At 48.0% G+C, this 15,116-nt stretch overlaps 2 protein-coding genes across 4 annotated transcripts in view; both read left to right on the forward strand.

Moving 5' to 3' along the window:
- Nucleotides 1–509: 509 nt before the first annotated feature.
- Nucleotides 510–10,229, forward strand: c8h7orf25 (chromosome 8 C7orf25 homolog). Its single transcript, XM_041993631.1, has 2 exons — nt 510–793; nt 8,895–10,229. The coding sequence occupies exon 2, from the start codon at nt 8,911–8,913 to the stop codon at nt 10,126–10,128; it is 1,218 nt and encodes a 405-aa protein (XP_041849565.1). The 5' UTR covers nt 510–793; nt 8,895–8,910; the 3' UTR covers nt 10,129–10,229.
- A 950-nt stretch (nt 10,230–11,179) lies between these two features.
- The window catches only part of LOC121644220 (E3 ubiquitin-protein ligase RNF31-like), a 57,411-nt gene continuing 53,474 nt past the window's right edge, over nt 11,180–15,116 (forward strand). For 2 of the 3 annotated variants that reach the window (XM_041992026.1, XM_041992028.1), the window contains exon 1: nt 11,184–11,317. In XM_041992026.1, the coding sequence (XP_041847960.1) occupies nt 11,273–11,317 (45 nt within the window). In that variant the 5' untranslated portion in view covers nt 11,184–11,272. Of the gene's footprint in view, nt 11,318–15,116 lie in introns of all 3 variants that reach the window. The other variant, XM_041992029.1, reaches the window with a different exon arrangement.

The raw sequence follows: 15,116 nt of genomic DNA on the forward strand, positions 1-15,116 counted from the left end.
GTGATAAAACAAATATAGAAGAATTACACTGAATAATATCAACATACAGTAACTTCTTTTTTTCTTTCTTAAAATAGTAAGATATAAAACGTGGGGGAGCGAGGACTTAGTGGAGACTGGCGTTCTGTATAAAGTCGTGTACCTTGTAAAAAGCTGAAAAAGTATTGAGAGCTTTCACATTTTAGAGTCTTTAAGTGAGTCTGAAAGCTTGTCTGAAGTCCTGAATAAATGAAAGCTTGTCTAAAATCCTGAATAAATGAAAGCTTGTCTGAAGTCCTGAATAAATGAAAGTCGGTCTATGTTCTTGTGTGTTTACATTTGTGAATATGAAATTTTGCCATAAGATCATAAAGTTGATGTTTGAAGTTTTTTGTCTAATATATCTAATAATACATTAAGCCAAAATAGTACAAAACTGTCAGCAATGTTATCTACAATAAATCCCAAATAAAGATGGAAAAAACGCTTTTCTCCAGACGTCGCGTCATATGATGTCACTTCCGGACAGTAGGTTTCAGATGCGGAAGTACAACTTTTCTCACAAAACGAGTCCAGCAGCTTCAGTAGCGCGTTTGTACGGTGTTTCATTTAAAATGAGTTCTTACAAACACTGACTGAAGGCGGGATCGAACACACGACTAGCCGTCACGTGATCTCGCATTTACTTGAAACCTTCCGGAAGTGACGCAGCGTTTCCTGCCAGCTGAGTAGAACGACACAGAAGAGGAAGAAAGCTGTGTTAGCATTGGCGGAGCGACCAACCGGTACCTGCGGTTCCTACGTCATAACCACCGTAAGTAACGATTCCTAAACAACCCGCTGACGTCACTATCAAGTAGGGTGCTCCGCGTGAGGTCGCGTTCGCCTGTCCAGGTGGAAGAGCAGGACTACTATCAGAGAGAACACCTGAGAATCGGTCTACGTCAGACACGTGACCTAACTAGCCGACACGCCCCCTATTCAGTGTTTATCTCCACGCGATTTTTAATGTAAATAAAATTTAAAGTGATTTTCATTATTAAACTGACGCTGGTTATTTATGTTCTTAAGAGGCAACGAAGAGTCAAAAAGACTTAAAAAATGCCGTTAACACACTTAATTATTCATGTTTAAACCATGGACAAAAGGAAAAAAACAACATTTTTACTGTCTGTACACACACATCATCTTCATCATCGTCTTCATCATCTTCATCATGTGTCTCATCCTCTGATCAGCTGATCTCCATCTTCTTCAGCCTCTATGGTCTGTATCTGAAGCTTTCCCCTCCAGCATCAGGAGTCCTCTTCATGGTCTGTAGATCTCCAGGGTCTGCTTCCTGGTGGACTTCATGGTCTGTAGATCTCCAGGGTCTGCTTCCTGGTGGACTTCATGGTCTGTAGATCTCCAGGGTCTGCTTCCTGGTGGACTCCATGGTCTGTAGATCTCCAGGATATGCTTCCTGGTGGACTCCATGGTCTGTAGATCTCCAGGATATGCTTCCTGGTGGACTTCATGGTCTGTAGATCTCCAGGGTCTGCTTCCTGGTGGACTCCATGGTCTGTAGATCTCCAGGATATGCTTCCTGGTGGACTCCATGGTCTGTAGATCTCCAGGATATGCTTCCTGGTGGACTTCATGGACTGTAGATCTCCAGGGTCTGCTTCCTGGTGGACTCCATGGTCTGTAGATCTCCAGGATCTGCATCCTGGTGGACTTCATGGTCTGTAGATCTCCAGGGTCTGTTTCCTGGTGGACTTCATGGTCTGTAGATCTCCAGGGTCTGCATCCTGGTGGACTCCATGGTCTGTAGATCTCCAGGGTCTGTTTCCTGGTGGACTTCATGGTCTGTAGATCTCCAGGGTCTGCATCCTGGTGGACTTCATGGTCTGTAGATCTCCAGGGTCTGCATCCTGGTGGACTTCATGGTCTGTAGATCTCCAGGGTCTGCATCCTGGTGGACTTCATGGTCTGTAGATCTCCAGGGTCTGCATCTTGGTGGACTCCATCTCTGCTGCTGCAGCGTCTCTTTCCTCAGCTGATCGTCTTCTTCGTCCTGCAGACCTGCAGCGTTTGTGGGTGGAACTGATGTGTCCTAGAAGCAGGGATGGTGTCCAGTCTGAGCCTCCATCATTTCTGAAGCTGGTTGACCTGCAACCACGTTTGTTATTAAAAACTAGTTAACACTGGATGTTTCCATTAGTTTCACAATCTGAACCACTTAATCCAACCAGTTACCATCCATCAGGTCTCAGAGAACTCTTGGTATTTACCTGCATCTCTAAAATCATTCTGTTATGTTTTGTATAAAGATGATTAAATAAAATAAACTCTGATCAAACACAAACAGATGAACCCATTTCTATTTCCCTCCATCTTTGTCTCTAGTTTACAAGTGAAGCCAGTGTGAATATAGCAACTCTAAAAAGCCAAATAAAGAATATTCATTAACATTACTTACACAATAAAAACAACAACTCTCCTACTTGCCTTTATGAAAATGCTGAGAACAAACGTGCATGAAGAGATGGTGGTGAACGTGATTCCATCTCACCGCTGCGACCAGGCCATCCAACATCTCAGTTACATCCTCCACCTGCTTTCCACAGCCTCGTTTACAAGTGGAAACCGAATAAACGTGACGTCGTGGCTACTTTTGGTAGTATGGCCGACTGTCACACAACACAAGACTCCCATTTTATCAAAGATTATAACGCAGCAAAGACGATGAACAGCTGTTTACAACAATGCAACCAACATGGTTTCTTGGTTTGGTTTCTTAGGGACCGGGACTATCACAGACTTTTTAAAGCAGGTGGGGATCACACACAGTTTCAGGGAGAGGTTGAATATCTGTGTAAACAGAGGCGCCAGCTGATCAGCACAGGCTTTGAGGACACGTCCGCTGATGCCGTCTGGTCCGGCCGCTTTCCTGGTGTTTACACTTTTAAACACCTTCCTCACGTCATGTTCCGTCACAGTGAATGTCTCCTCCTCTCCAGCTGGGAGCGCAACGGGTGGTCGGTCTCCCAACTCGAAACGTGCGAAGAAGATATTCAGTTTGTTACCCAGAGAAGCGTCGGCACTCACCGAGTGTGTGTGTGTTGCTTTATAGTCTGTGATGGCACGAAGTCCCTGCCAGAGTCCCCTGGAGTCAGACTGTTCCATCTGATGCTCCAGTCTACGTCCTTAGCGTTGTTTGGCCTCCTTCACCGCCCTCCGGACGTTGTATGAAGCAGCCTTGTATTCCTCCATGTTCCCAGTGGCGAGGCCGGAGTTATAGGCAGCTGTACGGGAGCCAGAACGTCGCGGATAGATTTGTCCACCCACGGCTTCTGGTTTGGAAAGGCTCGGATGATCCTCTTAGGCGTTGTATCTTCCACGAGCTTTCCAATAAATCCCATAACAGCTTCCGTAAACTCCTTGATGTCTCCGCCCGCGCTGCTGCGGAACATGTCCCAGTCAGCTGATTCCAACGCACCCTGTAGATCGGCCTCTGATTGGTCAGTCCACCGCGTTACTTCTCTCACCACAGGTAGCTCCTGCTTGAGCTTCTGTTTATATTTTGGCATGAGAAGAACAGCGGTGTGGTCTGAGGGGGGAAGGGGCTTGGCTTTGTAGCCCTCCTTGAAGGGAGAGTAGCAGTGGTCTAAAGTCCTCTCTCCTCTGGTGGGGCAGTCGATGTGTTGGGTAAACCCCGGCATCACCTTTGTCCTGTTGGCACTATTAAAGTCTCCGGCTACGATGAGAGCTGCTTCACGCTGACTAGCCTGAAGGGTGGAGATAGCCTCATGTAGCTTAGATAGTGCAGCATTCGTGTCCGCCTGGGGTGGGATATAGACGGCGCTGATGATAGCCGAAGTAAACTCACGGGGCAGGTAAGCGTCAGGAGCTCCAGGTTAGGCGAACAGGACTGCTTCAGTGTGACGACGTTCTTACTATCACACCATTTATTATTGATCATCAAGCACACCCCTCCGCCTCTCTTTTTCCCCGACTCACTCGTTCTGTCCATGCGATGAACGGACAGGAACTCCGCTGGTTGTACGGCGTGATCAGGTATGAGAGGAGTCAGCCATGTCTCGGTGAGACAAATAATGTTGCAGTCCCGTATGTCCCTCTGGTACTTTAGCCAGGCTCTGAGCTCATCCAGCTTGTTCTCCAGTGACTGGACATTTGCCAGTAAGATGCTTGGCAGTGGCGTGTGGTGTGCTCTACGCCTCAACCTTTCTCTTACACCGGCTCTTTTCCCCCGAGGCCTACTCCATGACCTGGGCCCCCCTCGTCCTCCTTTGTTTATGTCGGCCCTCTGGCGCAAGATGTCTTGAGGCCAAGCCGGGTCAACATAAAAGGGTCTTAGAATATAGTTTGAGTACTGTAATCCAAGGTTAAGCAGTGTCTGCCTGTCATAAGTGGTATGACAGAGTGCAGGAGAGCTTAGAAAGTTAAAAATAAGGAAAAAGAGTACTATGTACAAAAAAAAGTGTAGGAGCAGGTACGACAGCTGCTGACAATAGCGGCGCCATCTTGCATCATCCAGCTGATATCAGGAAACATTTATATGTGTGTACCATGGTCACTTACGAAAGAAAAAAATATTAAATTATTAATGCATTAATGTTGTTTTTCACCATTAAAATCCCAAGTTATTCACAAGAAGCGGCTGAGTGGACTGTTTGTGATGCGTTGCCACGGTAACCGGCTCTGACACAGAACCTGCAGCTCGGTCGGTCAGCTGTTGTATTAGACCTGATCAGTGGAAGGAAGGGAGATGATTGACATTATGTTACGTGACACACACATTTCAGAGGGTGGGTGCAGCTCCTACAGCTGGTGTGTGTCCAGAGGATGATGCAACATTTTGTTTCAGAGTCTACACATCGTTTCCTACATCGTTTTTATTATAGAAACATTATCCACTCTGATCATTAATGTGTATCAAGTAAGTCTGTCCTAGATCGTTTTTATAATGTTATCCATTCACTCTGTATCAACCATGTAAGTTATGAAGACAGGAAGATGGAAAGACAGGAAGACGGAAAGACGGGAAGACAGAAAAACAGACGACGACTTATTTCAAATTAAATGTAACATTATCGTTGACATTTCATAAAGATACTGGCATGTCCATAACTACGTTTGAAGGACGGAGATTTAACGTCTGTGGACTCCATCCATCCTCCATCCATCCATCTATCCATCCATCCATCCATCCATCCATCCATCCATCCATCCATCCATCCACCCACCCTTCCATCCATCAGGTGTACGTTTCCAGGTATTCTGTGGTCTAAAAGGTGACACTGCCTGCAGGTGTGCAGGATGGTTTTATAAGTCTGGATGTGTTTTGGCGTACAGCATTTTCAGCTTTTTACTTTAGCTCCTCACAATGTTTAATATGTGTAAGCCCTGGTCAGTCAGGGTTCTTGTGGACAGGGTTTTCCTGTCCTACGTCGAGGCCTCGGTCCCCCTCTTTTTTCCTGGTCTGTGGAACATCCTGCCAGAGAACCTCAGAGCTGCAGATTCTGTCCATGTTTTTAAACGATGCTGTAGCCCCCCGCTTCAGCTCAGCCTGCAGCTGAACTTTGTTTTATTTTGTCCATTTGTTTTGTCTGTTTATTTATTTATATATCTGTCTTTTAATTATTTAATTATGAATTTTTTTCTTTTGTTTGGTTCTCTTTTCTTCTTGTTTTCTTTTTAAACACCTCAGCGTCGAGCCAGATGTTCATCTTAAATGTGGTTTCATACAGATGTTTCAGCTAAAGAAACAAAAGCTAGAGGTCAGAGTTCATGTTTGTGCAGCGAGGGGGGGGGCGTGGTGGGGGGTGTGGTGGGTGTATGTGTGTGCTGTGTGGATGTGAAAGTATGATATAGTGTATTTTATTGTTTTATACTTTAGTGTGTAAATGTTTTTATAGATATTCAATTTTCTTATTTTAAAACTTTATGAATAAAGTTTGATTTGATTTTAATTAATTAATTAATTTAGGCATGAGGCAAGATGGCGCGAGGCAAGGCGTCGTCGCAAGAGCTCTCCTGTGCAATGAATTTCTCATTTTCTTTGTATTGTTTGTCTTTGTGTATGAAGCACTCGCTATAGTAAGTTATGATCGTGAGTCACTTTTATACATCCGGGAAGTTCGTTGGACTCTCTAACCTGAGCTAAGGTGTAAAGATTTTAATGTTTGCCGCACTTGAGGCAGTGGAGGCCAGGAGGCGAGCCGAGGAGAACGTGAGGACAGTGAGGGGACTGGGCGGAGACATCTGATATCTACAGCTGGGTCCCTGCAGGCTACCAGCGTCGGAAACGCCGGCACAGAGGAAAACGAGGAGGCCTGCTGGTTAAACTGCGTGGTCGTCTATCTAAGATCCCGCTACCGTCCCTGTACTTGGCGAATGTCCAGTCCTTGCCAAACAAGACGGACGATCTGCTGAGCCGCATCAAGAACCAGCACGAGGCCAGAGACTGCTCCATGTTCTGTTTGACGTGGCTTCACAGCGACATGCCGGACTCAGCCTTTCAACCACCGAGCTTCTCTGTCCACCGCTCTGACCGAGTGAAAGAGTGCACCGGGAAAACAAAGGGAGGAGTTTTTTTTTATTAATGAACATTGGTGCACGGACAGTGTTATAATGAACCAAACCTGCACTGCTAATCTTGAATGTCTCGTGCTAAAGTGTCGCCCCTTTTACCTCCCTCGGGAGTTTTGTGTTTTTATGCGCCGTGTGCGTGCACCCACAGGCGGACACTTCAGCTGCTCTTAAGGAACTAGATGATCTTTTGCACACATGAGAGCTCTCATCCTAATGCTGTGGTTATAGTAGCGGGTGATTTTAATAACTGTAATCTTAAAACTGTCCTCCCAACTACTACCAGCATGTAAAACATCCTACCAGAGGATCATGGATCTTAGATCATTGTTACAACAATGTCAGCTTATCGCTCCATTCCCAGACCTGCTTTTGGCAAATCTGATCCCTCCTCCATTCTTCTTCTTCCTACATACATTCAGAGGAGCAGACAAATAAAGCCAATAATACGTACTGTCCAGTGCTGGAACAAAGACAATTAAACCAATTACAAGGTTGTTTTGATGCCACGGATTGGTCTGTCTTCCGGTCAGAAGACCTTGATGAATAAAGTGATGTGGTGACGGATACATAAACTTTTGTATTGACTGTTGTGTCCCACGGATGGTTATTAAAAAACATCCCAGTCAAAAACCTTGGATCACCTCAGATGTGAGAATGAAATTAAAGGAACGAGCAGCGGCTTTTAAATCTGGTGATGCTGCTGCCTATAAGCAGGCCAGATATTGTTCAAAGCATCTATCAAAGCCGCTAAGCGATCCTACGGAGACAAGATAGAAGGATATTTTAAAGAGGACAACCCACAGCGCATGTGGACGGGACTGAACTCTATTATCTCCTGGAATCAGAGAGGAGAGAACATCATTGCTTTCGACCACTCATTGCCAAACGACCTCAATCAGTTCTATTGCAGATTTGAAACTGAGAATAAGAAGTCTGCTGTCCTCTCCTCTCTTTGTTGTGAGGAGAGTGGTTTTATTGTCAATCAGCAGGACGTAATGAGTCCTGTCCAGGACCAGGGTGAGGAAAACCTCCGGTCCAGACGACCTTCCTCCTCGTGTTCTTAGACTGTGTTCAGAGCAACTTGCTCCTGTTTAACTCACCTGTATAATATGTCACTTAGAAACTGCACTGTTCCACTTAGTTTTAAAAAGTCTGTCATACTACCAGTGCCTAAGAAGACACCTGTGAAGTGCCTTGATGACTATCAGCCAGTGGCCTTAACTTCTGTGTAAATGAAAACCTTTGAGCGACTGGTGTTGGACTATATAAAGATCAGGTTCCTGTGTCTGTGGACCCACTGCAGTTTGCTTACAGACAAAACAGAAGCGTTGAAGACGCCATTTCCTTTGCTCTGAACTCTGTATATGAACATTTGGATAAAGGAAAAGCAAGGATGCTTTTTATAGACTATAGCTCTGCTTTTAACTCTCTGGTCCCTGTGAAGCTCATTCACAAACTGAAATCTCTTGGACTTGGTGATGCCATCTGCAAATGGATTTTAAACTTTTTAACTTGCAGACCACAGAAGGTCAAAATTAATGGCTGTGTATCTGATGAACTTTGTGTGAACACCGGCTCCCCACAAGGTTGTATTCTAAGTCCTTTGCTCTTCACTCTGCACACATATGACTGTGCTGCTACCATCCTAACAATCTGATTGTCAAGTATGCAGATGACACCACTGTTATCGGTCTGATCAGGTCAAAGGATGAATCACTTTACAGAGCAGAGGTAGAAAATGTTGTCTGTTGGAGTGAAGAAAACAACCTTGTTCTGAACACTTCTAAAACCTGTGAACTGGTTGTTGATTTTAGTCGGTGTAAGAACAACAAGCCTGTTGTCATTTATGATTCTGAGGTACAAATACAAATAGTCACTCTCTCCAAAGATCTAAGCTGGCAGTCAAACACTGGTAACATTATTAAAAAGGCTCGCCAGCATCTCTTCTTTTTAAGGAAATTAAAAGAATTCACTCAAAACAAAACTATTCTTTTAAACTTTTATGGGTGTAGTATTGAAAGTCTTCTTACCGATGGATTCTTAGGCTTGTGGTCGTATGTTTGTTTTGTCTGTTAAACGTGACAATGCACTTTGAGTTCCTTGCAGCTGTTTTTTCCAAAGTGGTTTCCTTCTGCAAATGGCAAATAAACTAAACTTAAACTTAAACTTTAATCAGAATTGAAGCCCTTAGGTTATTTAAGATTTGTCTCTTTCCAGTTGATGTTAAAATCATAATTTCCTTCTCATTCCTAAAGATGGCGGCTGACCAATCACACGTCTGAAGGAAGGAACATGACCTTGTCTCTGTCTGTCCTCAGGTGTGATGCAGCGGCCATGTCGCTGCAGGTGACACTCCTACAGAGGATTGGCTCCGCCCAGACGCTGCTGCAGCGGGCGGAGCTTCTCTGTCCAGGTGTGGAGGGCCATCAGAAGCTGGTGGGCAAGCTGCGTGCCGAGCTGCGCTTCCTGCGGCGGGTGGAGGCGGGACAGCTGCAGGTGAAGGAGTCCCACCTGCACAGTACCAACCTCACCCACCTGACCGCCATCGTTGACACTGCGCAGAGTCTGGAGGACGTGGTGGCCTTGCTGCATGTCTTTGCCTACCAGGATGCCGCAGGCCGCCGCCACACACTGGTAGTGGACGTGGTGGCCAACGGGGGCCACACCTGGGTGAAGGCGGTGGGCCGGAAGGCGGAGGCACTGCACAATATCTGGCAGGGGCGAGGCCAGTATGGGGACAAGAGCATCATCCGGCAAGCTGAGGACTTCCTGCATGCCAGCCGCCAGCAGCCCGTCCAGTACCAAAACCCCCACGTCTTCTTTGCCTTCTACAACGGTATCTCCGCCCCCATGGCTGCCCACCTGCGGGACATGGGCGTGTCTGTCCGTGGAGATATTGTGGCTGTCAACACCTTGGTGGCAGACGAGGAGGAAGAAGAGGAGAAAGAGGAGGTGCCAGCTGAGGAAGACTTGTCAGAGGCGACCCAGGTGGACCGCGGCACTGTGGTGGCCAGCCTGGCATTCCCGGGACCGCTGCAGGTGGAGGAGTGTGGGCGGGTGAACCTGGACATCACCACACTCATCACATACGTGTCATCGCTGAGTCACGGCCACTGCCACCTCTCCTTCCGGGAACCGGTCCTGACAGAGCAAGCGACTCAGGAGCGCCGGCAGCCGGTGCTGCCACAGCTCCACGCCTTCATGGAGGGCAAGGAGCTATTTGCCTGCCGCGCCGCTGTCCACGACTTTCAGACCATCTTGGACACGCTGGGCGGGCCGGGCGAGAAGGAGCGCGCTCAGAAGCTACTGGCTCGCCTCCGCCTGGTGGACGACCAGCCATCGGAGCGCACGCTGCGCCTCACGGCCAGCGCCAAGATCAACCAACGCTCGCTCATGATTTTCGGCACTGGAGACACGCTGAAAGCCGTTACCATGACAGCAAACAGCCGTTTCGTCAGGGCGGCGGCCAATCAAGGCATTCATTACAGCGTGTTCATTCACCAGCCGAGAGCCCTGACAGAGGGAAAGGAGTGGAGGGCCGTACCTGTCTGACCAATCAGCTGAGAACTCTGAGAGCAGGGTCTGATGGGAGCTGAAGTCCTGTTTGTCTTTTTTCTCATCTGACATTAAAGGCCAATAAAATTTCTGAAGCACTTCCTGCTCATCTGTCATTTTTCACATGCCCATAATAACACAATATATAAAATAATAATAATGCCATGGTAACCTAGGTAACTTGGAGCTGGAGTTTCTTCGTGGTAACCTAGGTAACTTGGAGCTGGAGTTTCTTCGTGGTAACCTAGGTAACTTGGAGCTGGAGTTTCCTCGTGGTAACCTAGGTAACGTGGAGCTGGAGTTTCCTCGTGGTAACCTAGGTAACTTGGAGCGGGAGCATCAAAATCAGAGGAGCTGATCTTTCTGTAGTTTCATGCTTCAGAAGCAGATGCGAAGTTTCTGAGGAATCCGTGTGGTCAGCGGATCTGGCTTTGTTTTGTAGATTTTCCAAGGCCAGTTTAGAGGCAAATGTTTTAAATAAATGATAAATGTGAGCGGTGGATAGCTTATACTTCTGTTTGACATTTTTCTCCTACATGTATAATTAATACATATATTCAACAATGAAGATGAAAAACTTTTGAGTTTAGAATGAAAATGAAGCAGACATGGGTCCCATTTCTCTCACCTCAAATGGTTTAATACTGTGATTAAAGGAAGTACGCATATATGGCTAATGAAATTCTATGTGTTAGAGAATGAGAATAATATATATAGCGGTGTAGACATATTTATACCTGTAGCAACAAGGACAGGGCTGAACAATCCATGATAGATCTCTGGCTCAGTTCTTGATTGATATTAAATAAAAAGTTGAGGATACATTAATAAACCAACCATCCTGGCACATAATCAGTCAGGCTGATTCAGAAGAAGAAGTACTGTAAATTAAACAAATTTTTACTAGAAAATTAAGATGTTCAGTCAGACTTGGATTCCTTTCGCAGGTTCTGAATGCAGGAAACGACCCTCCCTCCACACCGCGTGGTGGCGGTAATGCATCACGTAGCTGTTTGCCAAACAGAAGAAGAAGAAGAAGAAGAAGAAGCAGCAGCAGCAGCAGAAGAAGAAGAAGCAGCTAACCAGCTGTTAGTATGCCTTCCAGGTAGTTTGAAGTCTTTGAGGAGACTTTCTGACCATAATGGCGAGAGTTGGAGAAGACGCGGAGCTGCGCACTTTAACGGAGGTGAGAACAGAGCTTCAGCTCAACTTTCAGCCCCAACCCGAAGTAGTTAATCAGAAAACGTGTCGGTGTGAGCTGACCTGCTGTCAAATACATGCTGAAAGCCCGTTAACAGGCGTTAGCTCAGGCGACTACATGCTAACACCTCCGCGCAGTTTTTTCTGAAGTTGTGCTCAAATACAAATTCTTCAGTCCTCCATGTAAAATCACACATACATGTTTATTGTGTATTTAGTCTGTCAGAAGTCACAACTTTGAAGATGACGAATATAAACTGTAGTTTATGATCACGGTTTGTTCATGATGAATTTCCCAGAGTCGCGAGGTCATGGATCAGCTGGTGTCCAGCTGCTTTTATTCCAACATTTAGAAAGGCCATTTAAATAAAATGCTCTGCTTTCCACCGACAGCCCTTTGACGCCTCATCTACAAGCACAGGTCCCAGCCAGCCCCATCCACCCTCTCAGAAGTTTGTTCCGGATCTTTGCTGATGGATTCCTGAGTAGGGACGGCCAGCTTCTCACATATAAATAATAGATGGACTGAGGACACAGGATACACTTCCGATCACGATATCTGACATTTAGTACCGACCGATGCGGAAAACCACCAGAGTTTTCCATCTAATGACGTCTCGTGTGGTAACACTGAGATGTTTTGCAAGGCATCACCAGACTTGACTTCAAAAAGTCTTTCCTACTTTTTAAAAACAAATTTAAATGCGTCTGCACGGCGAGACTTAACCAGCTTCACAAGCTCCTGTCCAACATGTAAACCAGAACGTGTCCTGGTTCAGTCGGAGCCAGCAGGACTACAACACCCCCTGTTAGATAATCAAGTCGCTCCACCAGCCTGGTTGCTAGATCCAGAACACCACCAGCCTGCTCTTTACACGGCTTTAATTCACCTTTAACTTACTGATATTGTGTTGATCTCCGTCAGGTCCTTTCTCCTCCACCCACTGGCATGAGCACACGCTGACCAATCAGAGAGCAGAGCTGCGTCACCCCACACTGCTCTCTGATTGGTCAGAGTTGCTGGACAACAGTCCACGTGAGATCATTAAGAGTCTCCTCCACCCACGTGGTGCCGGCCGGAAACTTTCAGCTCTGCTCCTCCTCCTTCACCTCCTGCTCCTCCAGCTCCTTCTCCCTCTCCTTGTGAAGAAGGAGGAGCAAAAGGAGCAAATGGATGAGAAGCAGCAGGAGGAGGAGCAGAAGTAGATGGCGGAGCAGCAGGAGGAGGTGAAGAAGGAGGGGGAGGAGATGCTCCTCCTGCTGCTCCTCCTCTTTCAGCTCCTCTGTGCAGTCCTTCAGCACACGGCCAGGGGTGCTGTCTGGACCTGCTGCCTTCCGGGTGTTGATGGCGGGGAGGGTCCTCTTCACGCTGGTGCAGACAGGCTCAGAGTCTGGTCGAGGTCTGGTCGTGGTCTGGTTGTGGTCTGCTCGAGGTCTGGTCGTGGTCTGGTCGGGGTCTGGTCGGGGTCTGGTCGTGGTCTGGTCGGGGTCTGGTCGAGGTCTGGTCGGGGTCTGGTCGTTAGTGTGGTCGAGGTCTGGTCGAGGTTTGGTCGGGGTCTGGTCGAGGTCTGGTCGAGGTCTTGTCGATGTCTGGTCGAGGTCTGGTCGAGGTCTGGTTGTGGTCTGCTCGAGGTCTGGTTGTGGTCTGCTCGAGGTCTGGTCGAGGTCTGGTCGGGGTGTGGTCGGGGTCTGGTCGTTAGTGTGGTCGAGGTCTGGTCGGGGTCTGGTCGTTAGTGTGGTCGAGGTCTGGTCGAGGTTTGGTCGGGGTCTGGTCGAGGTCTGGTCGAGGTCTGGTCGTGGTCTTGTCGATGTCTGGTCGAGGTCTGGTCGAGGTCTGGTCGTGGTCTGGTCGAGGTCTGGTTGTGGTCTGCTCGAGGTCTGGTTGTGGTCTGCTCGAGGTCTGGTCGAGGTCTGGTCGAGGTTTGGTCGTGGTCTGGTCGTGGTCTGGTCGTGGTCTTGTCGATGTCTGGTCGTGGTCTTGTCGAGGTCTGGTCGAGGTCTGGTCGTGGTCTGGTCGTTAGTGTGGTCGAGGTTTGGTCGTGGTCTGGTCGTGGTCTGGTCGGGGTCTGGTCGAGGTCTGGTCGTGGTCTGGTCGTGGTCTGGTCGTTAGTGTGGTCGAGGTCTGGTCGAGGTCTGGTCGTGGTCTGGTCGAGGTCTGGTCGAGGTCTTGTCGAGGTCTGGTCGAGGTCTGGGCGTGGTCTGGTCGTGGTCTGGTCGATGCCATCGGCTCTGTACGTCTCTGCTGTCTTTGAAGTGGGAGGTTTTCCTCTGTGTCTTCCTTTCCTGATGCCCGGGACAGACTCAGGACAGACTCGTCCCGGCTCTGAAGGCGTTGTCTCTGGGCCTCAGCAGCCTGTGGACGTCTCCTGTCAGCCATGGCTTCCGGTTAGCCCATGTGATGATGCTCTTGGTGATGTAGGATGTAGTGTCTGTGTGCTCCTCTGTGTCTGGATGGTTGCTGTAAATGGCTGCCTGCTTCAACACTTCCCAGTCTGTTGTGTCAAAGCAGTCTTGAAGAGCAGAGGAAGCCTCCTCTGGCCACTCTGACCTGCTTCTGCTGGTTTGGTGACTTTCACTCTATGCTAACATTAGCATAACAGCGAGGTGATCAGAGAGTCCGATCTGGGGGAGGGGTGGCTTTGTATGACCCTTTGTGTTACATGTAGACCAGGTCCAGAATATTGTCTCCCCTTGTGGGGAAATCAACGTGCAGGTGAAATTTTGGAAGGAGAGTGTTGGGATCAGCATGATTTCATCTCCAGCGAGGATGATGAAGCTGTCTGCTGTTCGCTGATGGCCTGGTATAGTTCATTAAGGCTGCTCTCCCATCACTGCCGGTGTTGGTGGGAGGATGTAAACTGCAACTAGCAGGATCGTGGTAAACTCCCTAGGCGGATGGAAAGGACCGGACCTCACGGTCATAAACTCCACCAGTGGTGAACAGTGTTTGAATAGCACCATAGCGTCCCAGGAATTTAGGAAATTAGTGACGATAGCCAGCCGTCCTGCAAACGATGGCGTATAGTTAGTCCAGCGCCTGTAGTCCAGCGCGCCTGTAGTTAGTCCAGCACCTGTAGTCCAGCGCCTGTAGTTAGTCCAGCGCCTGTAGTTAGTCCAGCGTGCCTGTAGTTAGTCCAGCACCTGTAGTCCAGCGCCTGTAGTTAGTCCAGCGCGCCTGTAGTTAGTCCAGCGCGCCTGTAGTTAGTCCAGCACCTGTAGTCCAGCGCCTGTAGTTAGTCCAGCACCTGTAGTCCAGCACCTGTAGTTAGTCCAGCGCCTGTAGTTAGTCCAGCACCTGTAGTCCAGCGCCTGTAGTTAGTCCAGCGTGCCTGTAGTTAGTCCAGCGTGCCTGTAGTTAGTCCAGCGTGCCTGTAGTCCAGCGCTTGTAGTTAGTCCAGCGCGCCTGTAGTTAGTCCAGCGCACCTGTAGTTAGTCCAGCGACTGTAGTTAGTCCAGCGTGCCTGTACTTAGTCCAGCGCACCTGTAGTTAGTCCAGCGTGCCTGTAGTTAGTCCAGAGCGCCTGTAGTTCAGCGCCTGTAGTTAGTCCAGCGCGCCTGTAGTTAGTCCAGCGACTGTAGTTAGTCCAGCGCCTGTAGTTAGTCCAGCACCACCATGCGCAGCTTGTGGAATGGACCATCTTCTCCTCCTTGGGTGACGTCAGAGACCCTGCCATGTATTTCTGATCATGGTGAAGAATCCGTGTTCACAGACTAAACACACAATAAAGATTTTATCTGTGAATTTACACGGAGGAGAAGCTACACATTTGTATTTCTGCACAACT

This window comes from Melanotaenia boesemani, chromosome 8 (assembly GCF_017639745.1).
Source record: "Melanotaenia boesemani isolate fMelBoe1 chromosome 8, fMelBoe1.pri, whole genome shotgun sequence".
Taxonomy (NCBI): domain Eukaryota; kingdom Metazoa; phylum Chordata; class Actinopteri; order Atheriniformes; family Melanotaeniidae; genus Melanotaenia; species Melanotaenia boesemani.

What these genes read in the sequence shown, in the direction of transcription:
- c8h7orf25 (XM_041993631.1), top strand. Translation starts at nt 8,911, where the DNA reads ATGTCGCTGCAGGTGACACTCCTACAGAGGATTGGCTCCGCCCAGACG.